This window comes from Amaranthus tricolor, chromosome 13, assembly GCF_026212465.1.
Source record: "Amaranthus tricolor cultivar Red isolate AtriRed21 chromosome 13, ASM2621246v1, whole genome shotgun sequence".
Classification (NCBI taxonomy): domain Eukaryota; kingdom Viridiplantae; phylum Streptophyta; class Magnoliopsida; order Caryophyllales; family Amaranthaceae; genus Amaranthus; species Amaranthus tricolor.
Window position 1 is genome coordinate 10,309,919 of NC_080059.1, and position 23,418 is coordinate 10,333,336.

The 23,418-nt window shown below is 34.7% G+C and overlaps 3 protein-coding genes across 3 annotated transcripts; all 3 read right to left on the minus strand.

Moving 5' to 3' along the window:
- Positions 1-2,301, minus strand: LOC130797755 (uncharacterized). Its single transcript, XM_057660497.1, has one exon. The coding sequence runs from the start codon at positions 2,155-2,157 to the stop codon at positions 433-435; it is 1,725 nt and encodes a 574-aa protein (XP_057516480.1). The 5' UTR covers positions 2,158-2,301; the 3' UTR covers positions 1-432.
- Positions 2,302-3,888: 1,587 nt separating this feature from the next.
- On the minus strand, positions 3,889-9,861 carry LOC130797756 (apyrase 2-like). Its single transcript, XM_057660499.1, has 9 exons — positions 9,038-9,861; positions 7,696-7,824; positions 7,536-7,592; positions 7,321-7,413; positions 6,975-7,180; positions 6,761-6,852; positions 4,978-5,192; positions 4,671-4,860; positions 3,889-4,331 (listed from the first exon to the last, which is right to left on the minus strand). The coding sequence occupies exons 1-9, from the start codon at positions 9,344-9,346 to the stop codon at positions 4,216-4,218; spliced, it is 1,407 nt and encodes a 468-aa protein (XP_057516482.1). The 5' UTR covers positions 9,347-9,861; the 3' UTR covers positions 3,889-4,215.
- Positions 9,862-9,896: 35 nt separating this feature from the next.
- LOC130797757 (aquaporin SIP1-2-like) lies at positions 9,897-16,231 on the minus strand. Its single transcript, XM_057660500.1, has 3 exons — positions 15,690-16,231; positions 11,577-11,849; positions 9,897-10,693 (listed from the first exon to the last, which is right to left on the minus strand). Exons 1-3 carry the CDS (start codon positions 15,999-16,001, stop codon positions 10,523-10,525), a joined length of 756 nt encoding a protein of 251 aa, XP_057516483.1. The 5' UTR covers positions 16,002-16,231; the 3' UTR covers positions 9,897-10,522.
- Positions 16,232-23,418: the final 7,187 nt, after the last annotated feature.

Consider the following 23,418-nt stretch of genomic DNA (forward strand, 5'->3'; position numbering starts at 1 on the left):
TTTAATTCTTAACTTGAACAAGATACACATGATAGCTGATATAATCATATCACATAATAATTTCACTCAATCTTCACAAGTTAGCATTGAAATAAAGCAATTAGGATTCACCAAAAGACCTTGTCATTCATATAACAAGTGGAAATTCATACTGATTGCATTATTTACACTTCAAAGAACACATTTAAAGGTTTTTAATGGAAGTACTAAAATGATTTACAAGTAAACTAGTCTGCCTTTTATACACAAAATAAAAGAAGCATACAGCTTATGTGACTTTCAAAATTAGATTGTGTTTGGATAAGGAAAATCAAGGGACACAAAAATAGATACGTTTTCCTTCCAAATCTTTTCATCACAAAACCGATCTGGTCTTCCTCCCTCCAAATGATCGAAAGTTACCCTTCATTTTCCTTCGATCCAAACAGAACGTTAGCCATCGCATACAAGACATCCATGGCGCAAGAATAAGCTCTTTTCAAATTCAGTCGGAATAAATCCATGGGGAGGCACAATTTTCCTCAGTGTAGGCCTAGAAAACACCATCCAAGCTACAATGTCACGACCCATATCTCGACAAAAATTCAAATTTATCTCCTTCAACCTTCGACAATGATAAACTACTTCTTTTACTCCATTCGAGCTAACCGCAGAGCAACCCATGATATCCAAATTCAATAGCGCGGGACACTTCCTTGCGATCATTATCAACCCGTTATCATTAAGCCCTGAAACTGATGCCCGTAAAACTTCTAACTTACGAAGTTTTGCATCCACACCGAGGCTTTTGATTGCTCCGCATCCATTAATTTGTAAATGCCTCAAACCAGTGCAGTTCCGCACAATTTCACCAATGCCTTTCCTAGTAATACAAGGACAATCACTCACATCTAATTGCTCTAGACTTGGGCAGGAATCTGCGATTTTTTCAAGACATTCGTTGCTCAATTGCTTATTAGAACTCAAATTAAGAGTTCGAATCTGGGTATTTTGTGCATTATTCACAACAAATGTCATCTTTCCCATATCCGTTTTCTCCATTTCAAGAACACTCAATGAAGGACAACTTTTAAGCATGGTAAAACAACTAGAACTCGTTAGCCTCGAGCAAAAATTAAGTTTAACAGTGTGAACCTTACGAAGGAATTTCGATATATCAATGATATTCTGATCAGTGATCCAATAAACCCCTTCTAAACCAAACAATTCGAGAGAGCTATAACAACGAACGAGGGCTAACACCCCAGGAAAAGTAAAATCATTACAATGGTATAAACTCAACCTCCTCAAAGGAATAGAGGCCTTCACAATAGCATAAAGCAAACCATCCGAAACACTCATATACGAAAAATCGAGCACAGACAAGTTTCGAGCAAACGCAAGCAAAGGACTAATCTCTAAGACAACCATTTCCATGCCTAAAAGGGATATTGATTTCAAATTGGAACAATTTTGAAAAGCATAACCTAATCCAGTTTGGGTAACAAAAGTGCAATTCCTCACTGCAATTTCCTCCAAATTATTGCATCTATCAACAAGACTAATAACAGATTTATCAGAAATAAAGTAATTTCCAGACAAATTAACTTTCCTCAAATTGGTAAGCTTTGAAGCTAGCAAATCAATCCCATCATCAGTAATCCCTAAACCCCCACCAACAATCTCAACATCACCTACATAACAATCATCATTAGGTTCACTAACATCTAAATCCTCTAAATTGGTCATTAACTGTGAAATTACCCCCAAATCATAATCATTAAGAGCTCTAAGATTATGCAATTTTAGCAACTTAATTGAACTTAAACATGAAATGGGCATTTCAAGAATTGATTTAGAGGGAAAATTAGGGTGATTTGAAAGATCAAGTGATTCAAGTTGGAAGTTTGCATGCGAAATTAATTGAAGAATTGAACAGGGTTCTCCTCGAAAGTTGCAAAGAGAGATGTGTTTGAGATTAGGGAATCTATGGAAGAATTTAGGGAGGAAATGGGTAGTTGTGTCTGAAATTATTAGGGTTTGTTTGAGACGATTTGTGATTGAAAAAAAAGTTTTAGAGACAAGTGATAAAGACTCTAAGTAAAGATCTTGATCTAGAAGTGAAATGATTTGCTCCCAGATTTCTTCAGGGATATCAAGAACAAATCTTTCGTTCATTTTTGATATTAAACGGCTCAAAAATTCAGCAGAAATTAAAGAATGAACAAAAAGAAAAGAGGGAAATTACCTGTGATTTTTCTGGGGTTTGGGGATGCTACGATGTGATTTCATCAAGAATGAAATATAGATTGGAAGATGAAGTTAGCCAGAGGTGGCATAAATACAAAAAAAAAAAAAAAAAAAATCTATTTAGATCATTAGCGTCCATTTTAAATAATTATGTTTTAAAATTGAGTTTTGTGTTTGCACTCTCTTTTAATTTTTATATAATTTTAAATTTATTTTAGTTTAGTTGTTTGGTTATAATAAGGGGTTTAATTTCACATTCAACAAGTAAAAAGGTCAATTAACTACATAATAATTGGTTTTGGTGTTGTTTTGTATTGAAAAAACAAATTTTCTTTTTTATTGGTAAACTTTGATTTTTATGTTGCTCGCAAGTTTTATTTTGACTTGTTGATAATCTTTAATAAAAATACAATTATATAAAATGTTGTTAAATTCATTTTTGATATAATTTTAATAATTACTTAATTTTTTTTTTATGAACAATATAAGTAGAGACCTTAAAAGTTTAAATGTGTGCATTTATATGCTTGTTTTGAAAATTGTATTCATTAAGATGACTAATTATAAGATGCGGAGATGAGCAAATTGGTGAATGATATCTTTGATATTTTGTAACAAATAAATAAATTTATCATATTAGTTGTTTTGGGTCAAAAGCCCCAATATTCATGCCCAATTTCGAGTTATGTATTGACTTGTTTCATCAATTATCAGTTCGAAAGCAGATTCAGTTAGTTTTAATATCAGTACAGAACCAACGATTATAAATACTCACAAAGCATCTGAAAGAAGTAAGTTCTCACAAATTCTCTCTAAATAATTTCATTAGCATATTCACATTCAACCTTCGTCTGATTTAAGTATCGGATTGGCTTTTCCAAGTGCCGCCCTCGGTTTAGTAACCATTGTTTATTTTGTAGGTTCATTCGAAGATATTGAACCTCCTTCGATCATCTTCAACCACCTTCAAAATATGGACAAAGTTGCTTGATAGTATCAATTATGGAGCACAATAGTATGTAGAGCATATATTAGTGAAGATTTATTTGGATCTCCTTTAACTCGTCATTTCATAAAAAAATAAATATTACTAAACAAAATGTTTATATCATTGAGAATCGATCAATTACAATGCTTCATTTATATCTTTTGAAACAAAATGTTAATTATTATATATGTTTACTCAACATGGAAGCATAGCTATAACCTCAACTCATAGCCAAAAGAATTACTGCCAAACCAAATCACAAATCTACAAACCAAAACAATTTGGTGAAATAATTTAAAGAGGAGAAATTTTACCATGGCGACAGGCAATAATCTACCCAAAACAATTGCTAAATTTTAAATAAAAATATAACATGAGCGAAAAATAACGTGAAAAATTAGAATTAAATAATTATTGGAAAACTGATAAAATAAAAAAAATTGGAAAACAAGTAAAATAGGGAAATGCCTCGTTCATAATGAATAATGATGGGACTACTAGAGATTATAAGAGTATAATGGAGAATTATAATTATAATAAATAAAAAGAAAAGAATAGAAAATAATGATAATGAAATTAATGTAGAAAAATCAATAAAAGATTAAATTATTTCTGAATAATTTTTCCTAAAATAATGAAATTTGACCAATTTGACTTGCATTCCATTGGCATACAAGGAACGCCCAAAAAAGAGACGATAAAAAATTGTTCAACCAAAGACAGGAGGTTCACATATCCAAATGTATTCTATAAAAATTCAATGAGCTGATTGTATTGTTTAAAATATAATCACAAAACTTAATGAAAGAGAGAAGTAACTCTCCAATGTAATCCAATAACACCTCTCTGAATAAATTTTGGTACCGATCTGCGTAACAAAGAAGCCATGTCAAAACTTCTAAACCAGTCGACCAACCGATATTAGCAGTGGCCAAAACTGAATTCCATCAAAAAGATTAGCCTGGGAGAAATCGCCTCAACAGCAAAGAATCTCGATTTTAAGCCAAGGACGACATGGCCTCGATGGCACTTCCTAGTGGCCATGCCGCTTCCACTTGATAATTTCCATAAGGCACTTGCTTCACCAATGTCATCGTTTGTGAAGGTTCTAGGCCTGCATTAAGGATGAAAAACACGAGAAATCATAATTGATCTAATAAGCAGTAACAGGTATTGTTAACATAGTGTAAAAATGCGGTAATGGTTGCAATCGTGGTAACAGAACGCTGATGCGGTAACGGGAGTGATGCAATTATTATATCGCCTAAATATCAGTAGAAACCATAAGATATACCTTGATGAGCCCAAAACGCGGTTTTTTTTACACCTTTACAACTCGGAAAATATCGGTTCATTTATTTTGAAAACATTTACAGCGCGACCAATGCAAAGCGATGCGGCCTTGTTTTTACTCCAAGATTGTTGATCAAATTTGAGCTAAACATCCACTTACCAAAACCATCCACAAGTAGCGTGTATTGGTAGACGAGATCCATGCATAGATAAGGCAGATTATCTTCTTCGACATTTTTATATTTGGACTTCCCGTCTTCGATTTTGGTGCCACAAGCAATCCTAGCAGCCTCCTTGAAAGCTGAAGGGGTCACAGTGACAACCGGCTTCTTAGAATCGATAAAACCAGCCTGCAGAACAAATTGGGTTAATTTACCGGGAAAAAGCGGTTTTAGTGTGTGTTTGGACAGGGGAGGGATGGGCTAGGCAATTAGGCAAATACGGGTAAATTGAATTGGTGACGGTACCTCAGCTGCTCTATCAAAGAAAAAAGAGGCAACAAACAGATTCTTCTGTCCATCACCCCTACCGCCATTCCAAACACCGCCAAAAGAGCACTGCATGTGTGTACATGTGTCATTGACTTTAAGAGCCTTCGACGTAAAAGCTCTGCAAGTATCCACATTTGCGCCAGATAGAGAAGCTGCCACATCATACTTAACACCTCCATAGGTATAAACCCCTGGAAATTACAATCAAAATCAGTTGCATGTGACTTGCGCATTATATTCCATAAGCCCAATGCCGTTAAGGTGGGTTTGGAGGGTCGAATGTACGCTACATTACCCTTGTTAGTGATTGATAAGACTAACAAAGAGGTTGTTTTCGATTGACCCTTGGTAGTAAACATCATATGCAACTTCATATAAATAAGAAGCGCACATGATTTAATGAGAATTATAAATCTATAAAGATCCATAATAGCAAACAACAATGATGCAGAAGCCTTAATCCCAAAATATGAGGTCAGCTATGTCAATCGAAAAAAATGGGGTCATCATCATCAAAATAGAGTAAAGTTTCATCTTTAATCCAACCCAATCTCTTCATGCATTAACTCTACTCCAACCCCACTGCAATCACATCAACATTTTAGGGCATTTGCTCTTAAATCTCATTGCTTGGGGTGGAAAATTTCTGAAGTTACCTGTTTCATATCTATTGTTTGTGGTGCAAAATTTCTGAAGTTCGTGAAGGTAGGGTTCTATGAGGTTTGTCAAAAATATTGGGGAAAGTTGAAGGGACCTATTCTGAGGATTCATAATGATTAAATGAAGATGTCAAGTGATGTCCTCCATTTCTAACATCTGAGTATACATCAAACCATTCTAACTTTATTTTTGATGATATGTGTAGCTGAACGTCAAGTATTTTCCCCTGTTTTGTCAGGTCTTATTTGCAATCCAATTTTATGGATTTTACGGAAGTAGAGGTGGACTTGGGTTTTGATTTTCTTGTAAATGTACTGTAATAGTGGTGTGTGGGAGTGATGGATGCAGTGATTGTTGTGGGACAACTATGATACTATAGCACTGGTGGTGGGTGGAATGGTAGATGGTGGTTACATTCATTGGACTGGTGGATGCTAGCAGGAGAGAGAAAGCAAAGGTGGGGATATGTTAAGAAATTTGTTACAAAAGCTTAAATTCCAAATCCAAATATTTTACCATGATTTGTGTGAACGATAGATGTGAATTGTGATTGTTATTCACTCTTTAATAGCAGAGCTCCACACCATTGTCGATTATTTTAATTTGTTTTTCCCATTTCGTGTACTCAAAAATGTTTTTCCCTAATGTGATAAATTCTTTGCAACAGTTTTGCTCAACTTCATCCAGAAATTTTGAATCTTCATGAAGCAACTCAATTTTGGTGTTGAGCATCAATAGAGTGTTGCTCTCTAGTCATCGATTTCACATTTTTTTTAATGCAATATCTACTTCTATATTTTGAATTGCAAATGTTGTAACTCAACTAGTAAGAAGTACGAGGGACATGATCAATAGGAGGGTTTTGTCCATTCCAAAATTGAATCCAGCACATGGTATTAGGAATCAACGTCTGACCCCACACCAATCTTATTTCATTCCTAATCTTATACCCACACATTCCGCAATAATAAGGGGTCAATCAAGCACTATCCGATGACATTTCAAAGCCATAAGAATAAAACATGATGTGCAAAACTCAATTTTACAGGCTGACACTATCATGAATATGAAAGTGGAAATTGAGCAAACTCCAAAATACCTTGATAGCCTGTCAATATGCATGGATTTTCCGCATGTCCAACTGCCTTCAGAATCTCAGCACGAGCTGCTAGTAAACCATAGTGCAAGTAGCTGCAAAACAAAAGCCTCAATGAGCTTAAACATTGTAAATTTATAAATTTATAAACTACAAAATTAACGATGCAAAAACAAGGATGAACAAGCACTTAGTGCATTCAGAGAAAATAGCTCACCTATGCACATATAGGTGATATTTCCTACCCTTGAGATACATATCCCTAATATATACCTCTTCACCATCTGATACCTTTGGAGCCTTAGCAGCATCACTTTCAGAAACAGCATATGCCATTTGAACAGAACCACCACCAAGATCAACTACTCCAACTGTATTCGAGTACGTCTTCCCTAAGTTCCCTAAAAGGTAGTTTATTGTCACCTACAAACAAATGAAGAAAACCAGATCAATCTCAAGAGGCTTGTGTGACTTAAGTTAAGGTGTAGAAAGAAGAAATGCACACATGCATGCACAGCTGAAGCAGTCACATGTAAAACAAAGAATAAATGAATAGTACATACCCACTGAAAAGAACCTTCCTGGGTTCCATCCAAAACAGCGACCCCATTTCCCTCTAATTTCAGATCACTTCTATCGTTGAGCAGGTCTCTGACCTATGTAGAACAAGTTAAAATGTCAATAAGAAGAAAGAAAGAGATAAACTTTCTATTTTATTTTCTCAGACAATCAATAGTGAGAAGTATAAAACAACAAACAAATACAGAAAAGTTCGTACTGCTTGCAATATTTTTTCCGGTGCATCGCCAGCCAGTTGCCTTAACCCTGCAGTTGCCTGTAAGACAAGATGGCTCAGTTTTCAGGGGAAGTAATCAAAATCAGTTTATGAAACCAATAAATCAATTAGGAATGGAAGAACAAAAAGTTAAATAACCCACCCCAACTCTGACTGGAGTCTTCGGTTGCAACGCCTTTGGAACAACAGCTTCCGCCTGCTCTAGAAGAGAAACCAGTGACTCTGCAGCTTCATGAGGATTGCTTGCATATGAACTTAGACCCGGTTTTTTCTACAAATCCAAAAAGGGGGAGATTACATAACAGTTGTGAGCATCACAAATTAAATTTGGTTTACCAACGCTGAACAAGAAAAGTATAAGCATAGAACCGAATTGAAGTCTTAGAACTGAATTGAAGTCTTAGGTTTTGTAACATAACAGTCAAGCAAAAAAGCCACCACTCGAAGTTCATGGGTGGCTTGGCAGAAATTGAGATCATACCAAGCTGCATTTCTAACACAAGATACCTTCAGCCTAGGAAAAGGTCCAAAACAGTCAAAAACTTTCTGCTTGTTATGCCCTCGATAATAAATAACAGCTATGTTACTCGGACTCTTCATTTTGCTTCAAGTACTCGTGTCCGATCCTTGACGCTCGGACATTGGTACGACACTTAGACAATTCATTTAAGGCGTAAAAATTGAATACTTAGACGTATCCCGACACTTGGACACGTACCAGTATCCGACATCGGTACCCGAGTCCAAGAAACATAGAATAACAGTGATAGTTTAGATTGGAGGAAACGGTGGGAAAGGAAAAGAACGGAAATGAAGGGAAGATACTCCCCTTATTAGGATAGCAAAGGGGGTGAGGAATAAAGGGAAGGGAATGGAAATGATTAACTCCTTCATATTGTTTATAAACCATGTCCCTCCCCTCCCCTCCCCTCCCCTCCCCTCCCTTCCCCTCCCCTTTCATCTTAGAATGTTATCTAAACATACTCTAAAAGAATAATTCTACTCATGCAACCTTGTCAAACAACTATCTCTATCCCTTCATACACATCCAAAGACTCAACCCCCTATACATTTATCTTATCACCAACCTGCTATGTTAAAGCAAATACATGGATCATAAGTTAACACTAGTAAACAAGCAAGATCAAGTAATATACTTACATTCTATTAATAATACACACTAATTTGCCCTATGACTTATCTAGCAGCCACATATTTATCCAGCATTCCAATTCATAAACCACATAATAAGTCAATCCAAAAAAGACATACAATGCAGTATATCCAAACATGTAAGCTCAATTATACAAATGTTAACAAAAGTTGAAAAATCCCACACTAATAAATATATGTATATCCAAAATCCATGATTCCATCAACAAAAAACAAACCTAATAGAGTAAATATCAGAAATTTTCTAGAAATTCCTGTAAAATAAATAATAATCCAAATAAAACCCAACAAATATAAGAGAAATCTCATACCTGAGAGAAAAGCTCAAGATCATTACCAATCGGAACAAGATCCATATTCTTATCAAAACAAAAAACATGAACTCTACTTCCAGAACTTCCAGCATCAAAGATCACAGCATATCTATAATCACCATTCACAGAAATCAAACCACTTTTCATCTTTCTAGGAGAATACCCATCATCATCAGTAACTCTCGGCATCATGTATAAAACAAAGGAGATCAACAAAAGTGGTAATGTAATTACAAGAATAATTCCACGATACTTGTACAATTTATCGAAGAAAGATTCTTGTTGATACTTATTTCTCTTGAGCATTTTGTCAGGGTCTTGTAAATGGGTAGAATCAGATAACAATGAAGGTGAAGATATAGAAATCCCAACTGGGTTTGATGATAATGAAGTTGTTTGTTGAGTTTCTGATGCTAATTCCGCCGATGATGGCGATCTGTACCTGATCTTACCGTTTACTCCCCCTGACGACTCCAGTTCTTCAGATTTGTAAGGAATTATCTTGATTTTTTTTGAAAGATAGAAATTTATGAGTGATTGATGGGAAATTTATTGTGGGTAATGTTTTTTTGAAATTTTTGTTACAGAAAAGAAATATGTAAAATGAAAAAATTGATTTGGGTAAGGGATTAATTAAGGGTCTTCGGATATTTATTATGGATTGTATGACGAAAAGAAGTGGATCTTTAATTGTAATGTTGGGTAGAGTACAACTGTAATTGTAAGTTGTAAATTGTATGATTAGAATAAGGTGCAAACTAATTCTTCTTTCACACTTCTCCCTTTGTTTCCTTTGCTTGAGTTGATTTTTTTTTGTTCCTTATTTACCAATTCACATGGATCTTGCATCATTTATCAATTTCGGTAAACTTTATCATATTTAGGAAACTTTATCGCAACACATTTCATTGATGATTTCGAAACAAACAACTAATAAGTAAAATCTACTTTTTCTTGTTTCCTATTGTTGGTTTTAATTTAAAAAAAAAACTGAAAACCATATAACACACGGCCCTAAAGTTATATATAAAAAAAAACATTCTCATATCAAAAAAAATAAAAATTTCCCTCATAGTTTCTAGAGTAACATCGAACTTTGAAAATCCAGAACCGTTCCAAGATCATTTTGAGTGAACCTATCTTCTTGAGTGTCCAATTACCAATTACCATCAATTTGAGTGAAGCAATTGAGGGTATATTGCATTGAAGACAAAGAGAGGCTTGGAGCAAACCATTCAAAATACATTCTTTGCATCCATTGGAACTTAGAACGTCATTGTTTGAACTTGGAAGCCAAGCATTCCTCCACATGCTATGCTTTACGCCTTTAACTTCTAGTCGAAAACTCGAGGGTCTAGTGCACTGTAACCATATTATCTTAGATAGTATCATCTCACAATTCATTAAAAATGATAATAGAAAGTGGTGAAAATCACCACATCAATTATAACTAGTCAATTTCTTTGTTACATCGGAACCAATCTAGTCAGCTTTCCTGTTCTTTTGAGCTTTCTTCTGCTTTTTACGCTGTTGTGGGTAGAGGATTCGGAACACCCAAGCAGCTAAAATTGCACCAATGAAGGGACATATCCAGTAAACATAAAACTGATCCCAAGTGTTGTGTTGTTTTCTAATGTATGCCCATCCAAAGGCCTACAATAATTAATCAAACCCATCATCAGTAATACGATTAGATCAGAGTTAAAAATTTAACACGTTAGGTCATTTTTGGGTTCCGGTTAAAATTTAACTGGTCATTAGTCAAGACACAACACAAGAAGTTTTGGAGGTCAAAATTTTGAGGTTTTAACATATGTAAGAACATCTACATTTTATAGATAGAATATTAATATTATATAGGTCACACCTGTTATTGACATAAATATTTATATTATAAATAAAACTCAAAAAAAAATGTTATAGAGGATAAGAACAGAAGAAGATAATTGTAGTTGTCAAGGGTAACGATTGTTTATTAAAATGACGGAGAAGGAGAAATTGGGAAATTAGTCCCTCATTTTAGGGGTTAATACTTAACCTAGTGAGATGGAGGGGAAATATTTCCCTCCTCATATACTTGTATCATCTTTGGTTCACCACTCAAATCAACTTCCACTTACATTCATTTTCATAGTTTGATTTTTATTTTCCTCTTAAATATTTATCCTCAATACAAGCATGCCCATAGAAGTACAATCCAAACGTGTCAGTGGCCAATCACATTAAGGAAGAGGAACAACAACATCAAAGGATTGCACTGAATTCTTTAGCACCTTAAAACTATATTCCTAGTTCAGTAGACTCTTTAGGGCATAAGAGCCCTGTTTTTCACCCTCAATCAATAATCATCAAACATACTTTTCCGGCTACCTACTATTCCTGACTATAATTGGTATTATTGTAAATGTCATGTGGTAGCAACACCTGATATGAAGTCATATTAAACAGAATGTTGCACCAGACTGACTATTACTGACATCTTTAAAGAAAATTGGTAAAAATTATGCTACAACTTTTCATGGAAAAATATACTCACATTGATGGGATTCATTGAAGGCCCAGTATAACTGGATCCAAGAACAACCAAAGTTACAGTAGCCATAGCAAGCAGCCATGTCTTGACCAACATGCCACCTGGAATCTTTAGGATAATGATCAGGACAGCCAAGGTTATAAGAAAAGTTAATAGCCCTTCTGCCATGGCTGCAGTATGCAAGTCAACTTTTATTGAAGGTCCCCCTAACATGTGTTTGTATTCACTCGGCATCACTTCTGAAATTGCTAAAGCACCTGCTACAGCACCAACAACCTGCCAAAACACAAATTTGTTCCTTTTAGTTTCCAGTGATTAGAACCATGAGAGAACTTGCCAAAAAATAGCCAACAGTTCATTTGGATGTTCGATTTCAAATGTAATCGCAGCACCATTTTGTAACGAATTTAAAACTACAAACCAATACTTGCTAATCAGTTCTTCGAAGATATGTTCAATAGAAAAGGCAAAAGTTGCGACTAGTGATTATAACATGCTTATAGCTGGAGCGAGACAAACGAACAATAGAAATTTTTTACTTCAAATGGAAAATTTCTCAACTGAACTTTCAATAAAGTCTCATATCATAATTCATATCTAGCCGAATGAAGCGATAAGACTTACCTAAACCTAAGAGGGTTTCAAAAACTAACAAGTGCTTCAAGAAAACAGAAACTAAAAACCAAGAAGTTACCATGGTTAGCCTAAAACAAATCAAATTTCTAACAGCTAGCTGTTATACTACTGCATCCATCTCCATTTGGTCAATGGGAACACTCATGATACGGAGGGAGTATGCAATTTCGACAAAAGAACATCAATTACTACTTACGTGCACCTAATATGAGTCTCAATCAAAAAACCCTATGGTCAACCTGAATCCTGGGTCCTTCACCACCTAACATGAAAATATTTCAAGCAACATCAAAATATCTCATCTTGGAATTTCTCCAATCTACGTTTTAGCCATCTAATCCACCATAAGTCAATATTTTTAGAAGAAACTGCACTTCATCACTAGGATGTGAAATTGAAACTAGTGCAATAACTAAAATTTTGACAATAAAGCCAAAAATCAACCAAAGATCAAGTAAAACTTAATCAGAAAAAAAAATTGCATAATTTTTCTTACTTGACTTTTTTTATTACTTGCACTAATTTCTTGAAGGGTTAAAAAATCCAATTTCATTTAGTTCACTAATCCCAACTAACCTTTGCTTACCTACCTTATTCATACACAAAACAAAATTCAAATTCCCATACCAACTAACACTACCTCCATTTCTCTATAAATGTTCCATTTGGTTGGGCACATTATTCAATACACTAATTCAATTCTTTATATCTCTAATTGGCATGTGAAAAGTGTTGGTATCCCGTAACCGGCTGCCACCTCTCAACTAATGCTGAAATAAGGGTACTCTCAACATGTTGGGGCATGATACACGACAACACACCCAGAGGAGTAGCGGGCAACTCTCTATATAGTTCATCAGACATATGTCACAGATGATGTTGTGTACTGTCTTCTTCAAATAGGAAATTCTAGAATCAAAGACATATGCTCAGTCCCCTCGTAAATAAGCCTAGCTATATGATAAAAGCCTATAATCCGTAGGTCCATCTGACAGGGGTGTACAAATCACCCAATCCCAGTTAACTAGCTATCTACTCTCCTAGCACGGGGACCAAGATCTTGCACTCTCAGGTGGGACTCAATACCTCTAGAAGTACTAGCCCCAGTCTGTGTGCACACAAACCTACCCCTTACCCCGTGCACAATCAACAAGTTTTCCTACAAACCCCTGGTACTGAATATATCTATAATCGTCATCACTAGACTCCGAGAAACTATGCTCAATCATTGTGTCATTTATATCAATATGCACTTGTTCTAAGGTGCTAGACCTATGAGGCCTGACTTTTCATTAGTAAACATACGCATGTGGACATCCTTGTTAAAGGCAAATTCAGGAAGAATTTGGCACTCCCTATTTTTCGTGATACTAAACCCCATTCAGATGGTAAGAAACCAAAAAAAATTCAGGAAAGATCTTTGAATAACGAGTTGATGGAGTCCATTAAACACAAGCTAGGGGAGTGGATTCAATGCTATGAGAAGAATTTCCCTTACAGCAATTTCTAATTATGTAACATCTCTAGATGCAAGTCTAAGTTGGAGAAAAGGATGTAAATTCTTGTATTTCAATTTGGTGCTACTATAACTATGCATTAGACATAGGGGTAATTAGGAGTTGGTGTTTTGGTGTTCGGAATGTCGTGGACATGATAATACTTTGTATCTATCTTTGACATATGATTGCACCACAATTTTGGTTTTTTTCCTACGGGATTTTTTATGTTGGCGAATGGTGAAATGTTCATGTCTTTTAACTAAAATAAAATAACTACTTATCAAAAAAACGGTTAAAATCAAAGGTTAAGGCATAATTTTTTACTCTAAAATTTTGCGTAATAAACAAACGAATACCATCTAATTTTACTAAATAGTTCCATCTCCTTAAATTGTTAGTTAATAAAGATTACCAATACTACGCCAATTAAACAAAGCATAACTAGAATTTCAAAATATGATAAAAAGGATTCAACTCTGATTTAGAGGGTAGTTTTTTATTTTATTTTAAATTAGACATTAGGCTGATAGGAGGGGAGGGGGGAGAAGGATAGTTGAGATTGTGAGAAATAGAATCGCTATATCAGAATTTGATCTGGAATGGGTAATACTTACTTCAATCGAAACAAATAATCTGTTGAGTCAAGCCTCAAATCTCAACATGATGGAGGTAAGTTCGATCACCTCGTAGCGTACTCCTTGGCTTGCACGTTTGAAAACGAGGTTGTGAGTGCAAGGAAGTATGAGAGCATATGTTTTGGGTCAATCAATAAAGTGATTGATGAGAATGATCTAGAGTGTCTTAATGTTGAGAAGACACAAAGAATGGGAGGCATTGAAGAGGGCTCGACAGGTCGAGCACGTATGGCTCGGTCGAGCCTTAATGTAGCAGCAAGGCAGTAACTTCAAAGCAAGCGCTCGACTGGTCGAGCACAGCAGCTCGGGTCGAGCGGCCAACAGTGGCTTGCTTCGTCTTAGGACTATATATTGAGTCTTAGAACATCATTAGGATATAAGAAAGAGGCATATACAAGAGAGTAAAACTAGGGTTCACACCATAAGAGTTCTTCCTCTTTGTATTTGCATATTTGTGGTAGATTGAAGTAAAGGTTCAATCTTTGCTTTGGGAGATTGTTCTTAAAACTTGGAAGGTGAGTCATTATTCTTGCTTATATTAATGATAAGATACTTTGTTTGAGGGGAGGTATCATTAGATACCTCATATATTATTGTGTTTTGCCGTTGTTGTTGCTTGCTCTGTTTTTGGATGTTTACTTTGTATTAGTTTGTTTATTGTTCTTCATCAAATATCATAGCTCATTCCCAATATAATCATTTTCAAGATGAACTCAATTAGCTACTATGATCACAAGTAATATATCATTGATCATTAGCTAATTCATTTGTATAATTTAACTAGTTAAATTCATTGTTTTACTCGGACTATTTAAATACAATTTGCTACTCCTATACTCAAATTTCTAAACATGTTTATTAAAGAAAAATCTCGTCAAAAGTTAAAACAGCGAACAAAAGTCCAAAATTCAAAAAACAGGGGTGGTGGAAAGATAAGTACTTTTATTAATAAAATGGACAAAGCAAGGATTTCATTTTCATGCTATCCTTTTTGCACATGGCACACTACTTTACTGGTCACTATTTCAAACAAAAAAAAAATAATTTTTACCAATAGAATCAAAAAGATAATTAAGAAAAGCTGAACCTTTGATTAAACCAAAACAATGCGATGTATCAAGGATCTGGATTTGAACATCGGATACCAATTAGATTATTGATTTGGATTTGGATTTAAATATCGGAATATTCATTTCGATTTGGATTAGGGATATTGTGATTGCTTAGTAGTTACGATCTCTTCGTTCCATGATCAGATATCAAGCTACTCCTAATCAAAATAAGTACTAGTAGATTAAATCGAAATAAAAACAAGAACAATTAAATCAAAAAAGGTGAAGTATTACCTGTGCAGGAAACCGGAGAGCCATAGAAAAGAGAGAATCACCACCAAGACCAGCGGTAAACATGGCAGCGTTAAAAGTGGGATTGAAACTTGCACCACCAAGTACCATCGCCATAACTTCGCAAATCAGGATATGAATCATTATAACCGCCATGAATACAGCGTGAATCAAGTTGCTTTGTTTATCCACCCCTACGAATTCCGCCATTAAAAACGTCGCTATGCCGAGTGTCGAAACAGTAAACATCCATCCAAACGACATTATGAAGTCTAATATCGCTAATTTTATCATTTTCCCTAAACTTTGTGACATTTTTGTATGATGATTGATGATCCAAGATCGCTAGTTTATTGATTTTGAATTTATGACGTTTTTCAGTTCCGATTATAATTTATTGATAGATTGATGTGTTGGTGTTTGTTTGGGGATGAGGAAAGGAGAGGATTAGTATTTAAGAATGAGTCACCCAAGGATTGGGATTGGGGAAGGATTAGGAATGAGGAGTCAACATCTAATCATTCCTTATAAAAATCTAGAATATCAAATCAGAAATAATTTTGTGAGAGACCTTTGATAGAAAAATTAATAATTCGCCTGGCTCGTAAACAAAAAAAAATATATATCGTAAGTTACTCAATGAGTATTAAAGATATTGTAAGAATGTATTTAAGTTTTGGTTAGTAATGCACACTTCTTCAGTAGATATTAAGGATTTTATAAATAGGCATTAATAATACGGTAAATAAACGTTAAGGATGATGTAAGTAAGCATTAAAGATGATATAAGTAGACATTAAAAATGCAATAAGTAGACATTAAGCTTTAATGGATTGTATTTTAGAGATGTCACTTAAAAGACCGGCTACAAATCAAATACAAATAACATGAATAGTAGCCCCAAAAACAATGTATGCTAGGCTTTTCTTATTGATCAAATAGTTATTAGTATATTTTTTGTTTAAAGATTATACTCGTACCGTTTTACAATATTGGTTCATATAATATCTTGTACGATAAATAACAAAAGCAGTTGTGTAATATTTTTTGTAATATTTGGTATGAGACTTATTAATTTTTGATTTTGTTATTTGGGAAAGCATTATTTAAGGGTTCTTTTAACATTCTTACAACCCTCCATTAACTTAATGGACCAATAAAATTTCTTTATTTGTTTCTAAACCAATCAGGCAATTATAAAAATTTTCGATGAAGAAAAGGTTTTAAATGTAACCAATAAAAAAACACTCAAAACAAAATATGTAATTAACATTGTAAAATGAATTAAATATTAATTAAATTAAATTGAATTATCAATATATATATATATATATATATATATATATATATATATATATATATATATATATATATATATATATATATATATATATATATATATATATATATATATATATATATATATATATATATATATATATATATATATATATATATATATATATATACACTACTATTATATAATTTGTTAATCTCAATGCAATATGTCGCACTTATATTTGTTTTTTCCTTCTAAAAATCATATGGCCAAAAAGATATATATCAACATATATATAGTTTAATTAATAGTATTAAGTAAGATATTCTTCATAATAAATATATAAACATTTTGTATCATATATGTTAAGATATAAACTCAAATATGGATATTTTATTATTTGAAATAATTAGAATCTGGAGATCAAGTATATCTAGAAAAGTATAGCTTTTCTTAAATATGTAAATTTATTAAAAGTGCCCTAGCTTTTCTTAAATATGTAAATTTATTAAAAGTGCCCTACTAATAAATTGTTTCCTAAAGTCAAAAATTTAGGATTTTTTTTTTTTTTAACTCTTATAAACACGGACGTTAGGTTGTTGATATTTATCTTATCTCTAAAAATGGACGTTAGGTTGTTGATATTTATCTTATCTTTAAAAGTGAGAAAGAACTTATATGAGATCAATAAGAGTTTCTATTTATGGTAGAGAGAGAGTTTAAAAGTTCTCAAATAGAATCTTGCATAACTTCGTATTGATAATTGATAATAGTGAAAGATATTTTTCATTAAAAATATAAATCTTTGCGTGTCATATTGTAGTGGGTAGTAATGGAAAAATTATTTGGTGGGAAATTTCAATTCAAATCATTTAATAGTAAGAATAATTTTGCATTATGGTAGAGTACGATGAAAAATTTATTGATTCAATAAGAATTATATAAGCCCAAAGACATTGAAGAATTAAAGTGGACTGACTATAAATTGTGTGCATCATCAACTATCAGATTAACACTTGTATGAAAGACTTATCAATTAAAGACTTATCATCCTTTAGGGTCTTTTATAATTCTTTTAATCACATGCTTTATACAACAAAGACTTTCAAAGTTAGAAAGTCTTAACTTCTTCGTTTCAAAAGAATTGCAATATTTCTCAAGTCTTTGACTTTAACTCTTATTAACTTAATTTCTCCAATAAAAATATACTTAATTTTGTTCAAAACAAAACACACATGGACACCTAAGCTAAATCAAAGGGGCATTGTGAAACTTGACTATTATTACTTCCTTCTTATGTGCCATCTAGTTTGAAACTCATACAATACATAATATCTCCAATTTGACATAATTAAAATTACAAAAAAATTAATATAAAAATTATTTGCACTGAAACAAACCAATTAATATCTCACTTAAATATATTTTAACTTATAAATTAAGTATAAAATACAAGTTAAAATAATTAATAAATAGCGTCTAAAAAATAAATACGGGTAGGTCGGAATGGAGGGAGTATTAGTCAATAACAATAACGAAAAGGAAACTCCGTGATGTATTCAAAATAACTGAAATGCCAATGTTGAAGAGCAAGTATGCTGGTGTCCAACAAAAGAACCACCTCTATTAGACAAGAAACCCGCAGCAACAATACTCAAACGAATTTCCTATATGGTCTCCCAGCATCCTCGTCTTGCATGTGCTGCACAATTGTGTTTAACATACAGTCACAAAATCAAGCACATTAGTGGTGTAAATCTTCATTCTACATGATAAATAGCACAAAAAAGCTGGAAAAATCACAATCGATTAATTTGATAAACAGTAAAAACTTTGAGCCGTTTGATAACTGATCATCAATGCTCAACGTCAAACATGGTTGCAAGTACGCAAAGTTGATTTGTTTGATTCTATACGTGGAAGATGTAAAGATAACAACATTTCATTACCCAATGCCATTAAAAGGCACTCCCACCTACGGTGCAGTGTTGGATGTATGCGACCTTACCTTGTTGGTGACAACAAACAAATTGTTTCTAAATGACCCTTGGACGCAAACACCATATACACATTCACCAAATAAAAGTGCATGTGAATTAAAGAGCCAACTTTAAAATTATTAATAAAAAGATCACGAAAATTATTAGTTTGTAATATGAATACTACCTCCCTAACTGAGTGTCGAAGTTTCTAATTTGGTAACATCGACACATAAAAATGTGCACCATGCACCAAGGAGTAGAGTTCTAAACCCTAGGCATAAAGTAAACAAAGCAAGCACCAAATGGAAATGAGGTACAACAATGGTAAGCCGTAACAGTCATGTTAGTAACAAGTCGAAATCACTGCAATAGTAGAGCAACTGCATTAAAGCCTGAGAACCTAGGTGTGCCTTTACACATAGGGTGCCATCTTCAGTGTTTTGATCAACCGCAGTAACTAATGCTCCACTACCAAAAAGTGATTGACATGAAAATAATGGCAGTTAAATATAACTATTGTTGGGCCATTTAGAGTGAATTGTAAATCAAAGGATGAATTAGTCAGCAAGTGGCGAATTATGCTACATTGTTGACCAAAAAATAAAATAACCAAGCCAAACTATTCATGGATCCACTTTCTATTACTTAGAAACATATTTCACTTGTAGACTACTTTTACTACCAAACTTTATATTCAAATAGCCATTCATATTAACACCATTTCTAGAGTCAAGAAGCGTAAGATTGGATGGAGATACCTAGATAAAGCAAACTCAATGTGCTTATTTCACGAAACTCAGAGTCCTTACCACGACGAGGGAAGTTTAAGAGTGTAAAATGTTCTGATCAAAGGTTGGTGTTACAAAGTAGCACTAAACGACCATGTACTTTGCAGTTTGCACAAACATGGCACTTGACGACGTAATTGAAGAATAATTCATATCATGTCTATGATAATGAGTATGATGAATGACCACACTTTAAAAATCTATATGGTAGAGAAACAGGTGAGACATTGAAGGTCGATATTCACTATACAACGATGCAATACAGTAATGTCGTGCTGCAGATGATATTTTAGACTATGTATCAAATTAGTCCAAGGGGTTGGAAGAATTGATAATAAAGTTAAATTCCCAACAAAATGGGTCTAACATGAAGTATGGAAGAAATAGGAAGGAGTTTGTTGAAAAGGGCCCATATGAATAATCACTTTCTGCACTTTGATTAGGTCCAACTTGCGTTATGTGGATGATGGAGGTCATAGTCCAATCAAACCTTCTACCTTTTTCTCACCATTTACTAAATTACCAATAGTATCTTTTTCTTAAACACTATATTTGGATAAAAAATTTAAAAGGAAAGGAATGGAAGGGAAGTCCTTCTAATTTTTTCCCTTTATTTTCCTTCCCCGGTTGGTATCCAAGAGGAAAATGATATCTGTTCATTACCCTCCCCTTGTAGATTTAAATATACTGATGTTTTTGTTTATTGAAAGAATATTGTTGTTGATTTTCTGATTAAAGCAACTCCTCTTTAAATATACATATGCAACATTCTAATTTTAGGAAGCTAAGGAAAAATAACTGTCTAACATTAATCCTAAACCATCAGTTCTCCAAAATGGAGATCATGGGAGTAACTGTCTAATATTAACTGAAAATCCATTTGTAACTGCATAATAACTGTCTTCATTTCAATACTCCCCCTCAAGTTAGGTCGTGGGATCACCGATGCCTAACTTGCATAATGTGCTATTGAAAGCCTCTGACGAAACAGCCTTTGTGAGAATGTCAGCTAATTGGTCACTTGATCTAACAAACGGAAGACGAATGACCTTGTTCTCTAATTTCTCTTTGATAAAGTGTCGATCGATCTCTACATGTTTCGTTCGATCATGCTGGACTGGGTTTTCGGAGATTCTTATTGCAGCTTTATTGTCACAATATAAATGACTTGCCTGTTCCGGATGAAAGCCCAGCTCTCCTAGAAGCTTCCTGATCCATAGAATCTCTGTAACTCCTTTTGCTATCCCTCTGAATTCTGCTTCAGCACTGGACAGAGCGACCACCTTCTGTTTCTTACTCTTCCAAGTGACTAGATTACCCCCTACAAGAGTGAAGTATCCCGAGGTAGACTTCCTGTCGTCCCGATCACCAGCCCAATCTGCATCTGTGTAACCAATGAGGTCAAGATTATCATTTTTTGAGTAGAAAACTCCTTTGTTACTGGTTCCCTTTAAGTATCTCAAAATCCTCAAGACTGCTGCCATGTGTTCCACTTGGGGTCGATGCATGAACTTGCTTACAATCCCTACTGCGTAGGCAATATCTAGTCTCGTGTGGGATAAGTAGATCAGTTTTCCCACCATCCGTCTATACCGATCTTGATCTGCCGCTTCTGCTTCTTCAGCGATTTGTAGACCATGATTAGCTACCATAGGGGTGTTTGCTGGCTTGCAATCTAACATACCTGTTTCTGCTAAGAGATCTAAGACGTACTTTCTCTGATTGATGAATATCCCCTTTCTTGATCTTAGAACTTCTATCCCAAGAAAGTATTTTAGTTGTCCCAAATCCTTCATCTCAAACTCTTGGAATAATCTACTCCTGAGACGATCAATTTCCTTGGAGTCGTTACCAGTAATAACCATATCATCTACATAAATCACAAGGCATGTAATTTGGTTTCCATTCTTCCTGAGAAATAAAGTATGGTCTGAGTTACTCTGCTTATAGCCAAATTTCTTCATTGTTGTGGTGAATCTTCCAAACCATGCCCTAGGAGACTGTTTCAAGCCGTATAGTGCCCTTTTGAGTCGACACCCCTCTCCTTGACTATACTTATCTGAGTACCCGGGTGGTGGCTTCATGTACACCTCCTCTTGATTCTTTCCATGTAAGAAGGAATTTTTTACATCAAATTGAAACAGAGGCCATTCTTTATTTGCTGCTACGGAGAAAAGAACTCGAATGATATCGATTTTAGCCACAGGTGAGAATGTCTCCGAGTAGTCTACCCCGTAGGTCTGTGTGAACCCTTTTGCAACAAGCCTTGCCTTATATCTTTCAATGGTTCTATCAGCATGATACTTGACTGAGAAAACCCATTTACAGTCAACCGCCTTCTTATCACCTGGTAATCTACACTTCTCCCACGTTCCCTTTTTCTGGAGAGCCATAATCTCTTCATCCATAGCTTGCTTCCACTTTGGTTCTTGAAGGGCTTCCTCAACAGTTTTCGGAATATTACTGGAATAAAGGGATGCATTGAAGGCAACAGCTGTTTGTGATAGATATTCATCACCTGGTCTACCAACAGGATATCGAGATCTCTGTGATTCATACTCAGGATCATACCTCTTAGGAGGCATTCCTCTTGTGCTTCGAGGGGGCAGATTGTATTTCCTGGGGACAGCAACACTACTGGGCACAGTATAGTCAGTGGACATATCAATAAAGGGAACAGTAGGACTCGGTATTACCTCTTGTTCGGCCAGATGCTCAGGGACTGAGGTGGTATGCTGAGGAGATGATACAGTAACAATGTCAGTGGCAATATCGGTGGTAGTGCCTACTTGCTCTTTGGGAGCTCGACTGTCAGCCAAGGGGTGAATCAACCAGCTGAGATCCTCACTTATACTCTCCCCCTGAGATCGAGGCTGGGTGTAGTAGGGAGTTTGTTCAAAAAAGTCACAATCCATGGTGGTATAAAGTTTGATATGGACTGGGTCATAACAGCGATAGCCTTTTTGGGTAGTACCATACCCAAGAAACATACATTTGACTACCCGGGGTTCAAACTTTGTGCGGACACGAGATGGGAGATGGACATATACAACACACCCAAAGATGCGAGGGGGAAGGGAGTGAGAGGAGGGAACATGAGTAAAGGTATTGAGTGTGGCAAGAGGGGTCTGGAATTTGAGGATTTTGGTGGGGAGGCGGTTTGTGAGATAGGTAGCAGTAGCAATAGCTTCAGGCCAAAAATGGACAGGTACATGAGAGTCAAACATGAGAGCCCGGGCTAAGTCAAGAAGGGTACGGTTTTTGCGTTCAGCAACCCCATTTTGTTGTGGAGTGTCGGGGCAGGATGTTTGATGAATAAGACCATGGTCAAGAAAAAACTGTTTCATTGCAAGGGAGATATATTCACCACCATTATCTGAGCGAAGGATTTTAGGTTTAGCATGAAACTGAGTGAGAATCATGTTATAGTATTTCACAAAGACATCAAAAACCTCAGATTTGTGTTTCAAAAAATAAACCCAGCACATTCGAGAATAATCATCAATAAATAACACAAAATATGAAAAACCATGAGAGTCAGTATGTGGGGCGGGGCCCCATACATCAGAATGTACTACATCAAAGGGTTTTGGGGAACGAGTATTACTAGGGTAATAAGAGTTTTTATGACTCTTAGCTAGCACACAAGTTTCACAATCCAAGGATTTATTACAACTATTAAG

Bases quoted from the DNA above. Each gene is read 5' to 3' on its own strand.
- LOC130797755 (XM_057660497.1), bottom strand. From the start codon at position 2,157: ATGAACGAAAGATTTGTTCTTGATATCCCTGAAGAAATCTGGGAGCAA.
- LOC130797756 (XM_057660499.1), bottom strand. From the start codon at position 9,346: ATGCTCAAGAGAAATAAGTATCAACAAGAATCTTTCTTCGATAAATTG. The intron at 7,825-9,037 runs GTATGAGATTTC...TTGGATTTGTAG, and splicing joins ATCTTGAGCTTTTCTCTCAG to AAAAAACCGGGTCTAAGTTC. The intron at 6,853-6,974 runs GTGAGCTATTTT...TTTGTTTTGCAG, and splicing joins TATCACCTATATGTGCATAG to CTACTTGCACTATGGTTTAC.
- LOC130797757 (XM_057660500.1), bottom strand. From the start codon at position 16,001: ATGTCACAAAGTTTAGGGAAAATGATAAAATTAGCGATATTAGACTTC. The intron at 11,850-15,689 runs GTAATACTTCAC...GTGTTTTGGCAG, and splicing joins CTCTCCGGTTTCCTGCACAG to GTTGTTGGTGCTGTAGCAGG. The intron at 10,694-11,576 runs GTGAGTATATTT...TAATTATTGTAG, and splicing joins CTTCAATGAATCCCATCAAT to GCCTTTGGATGGGCATACAT.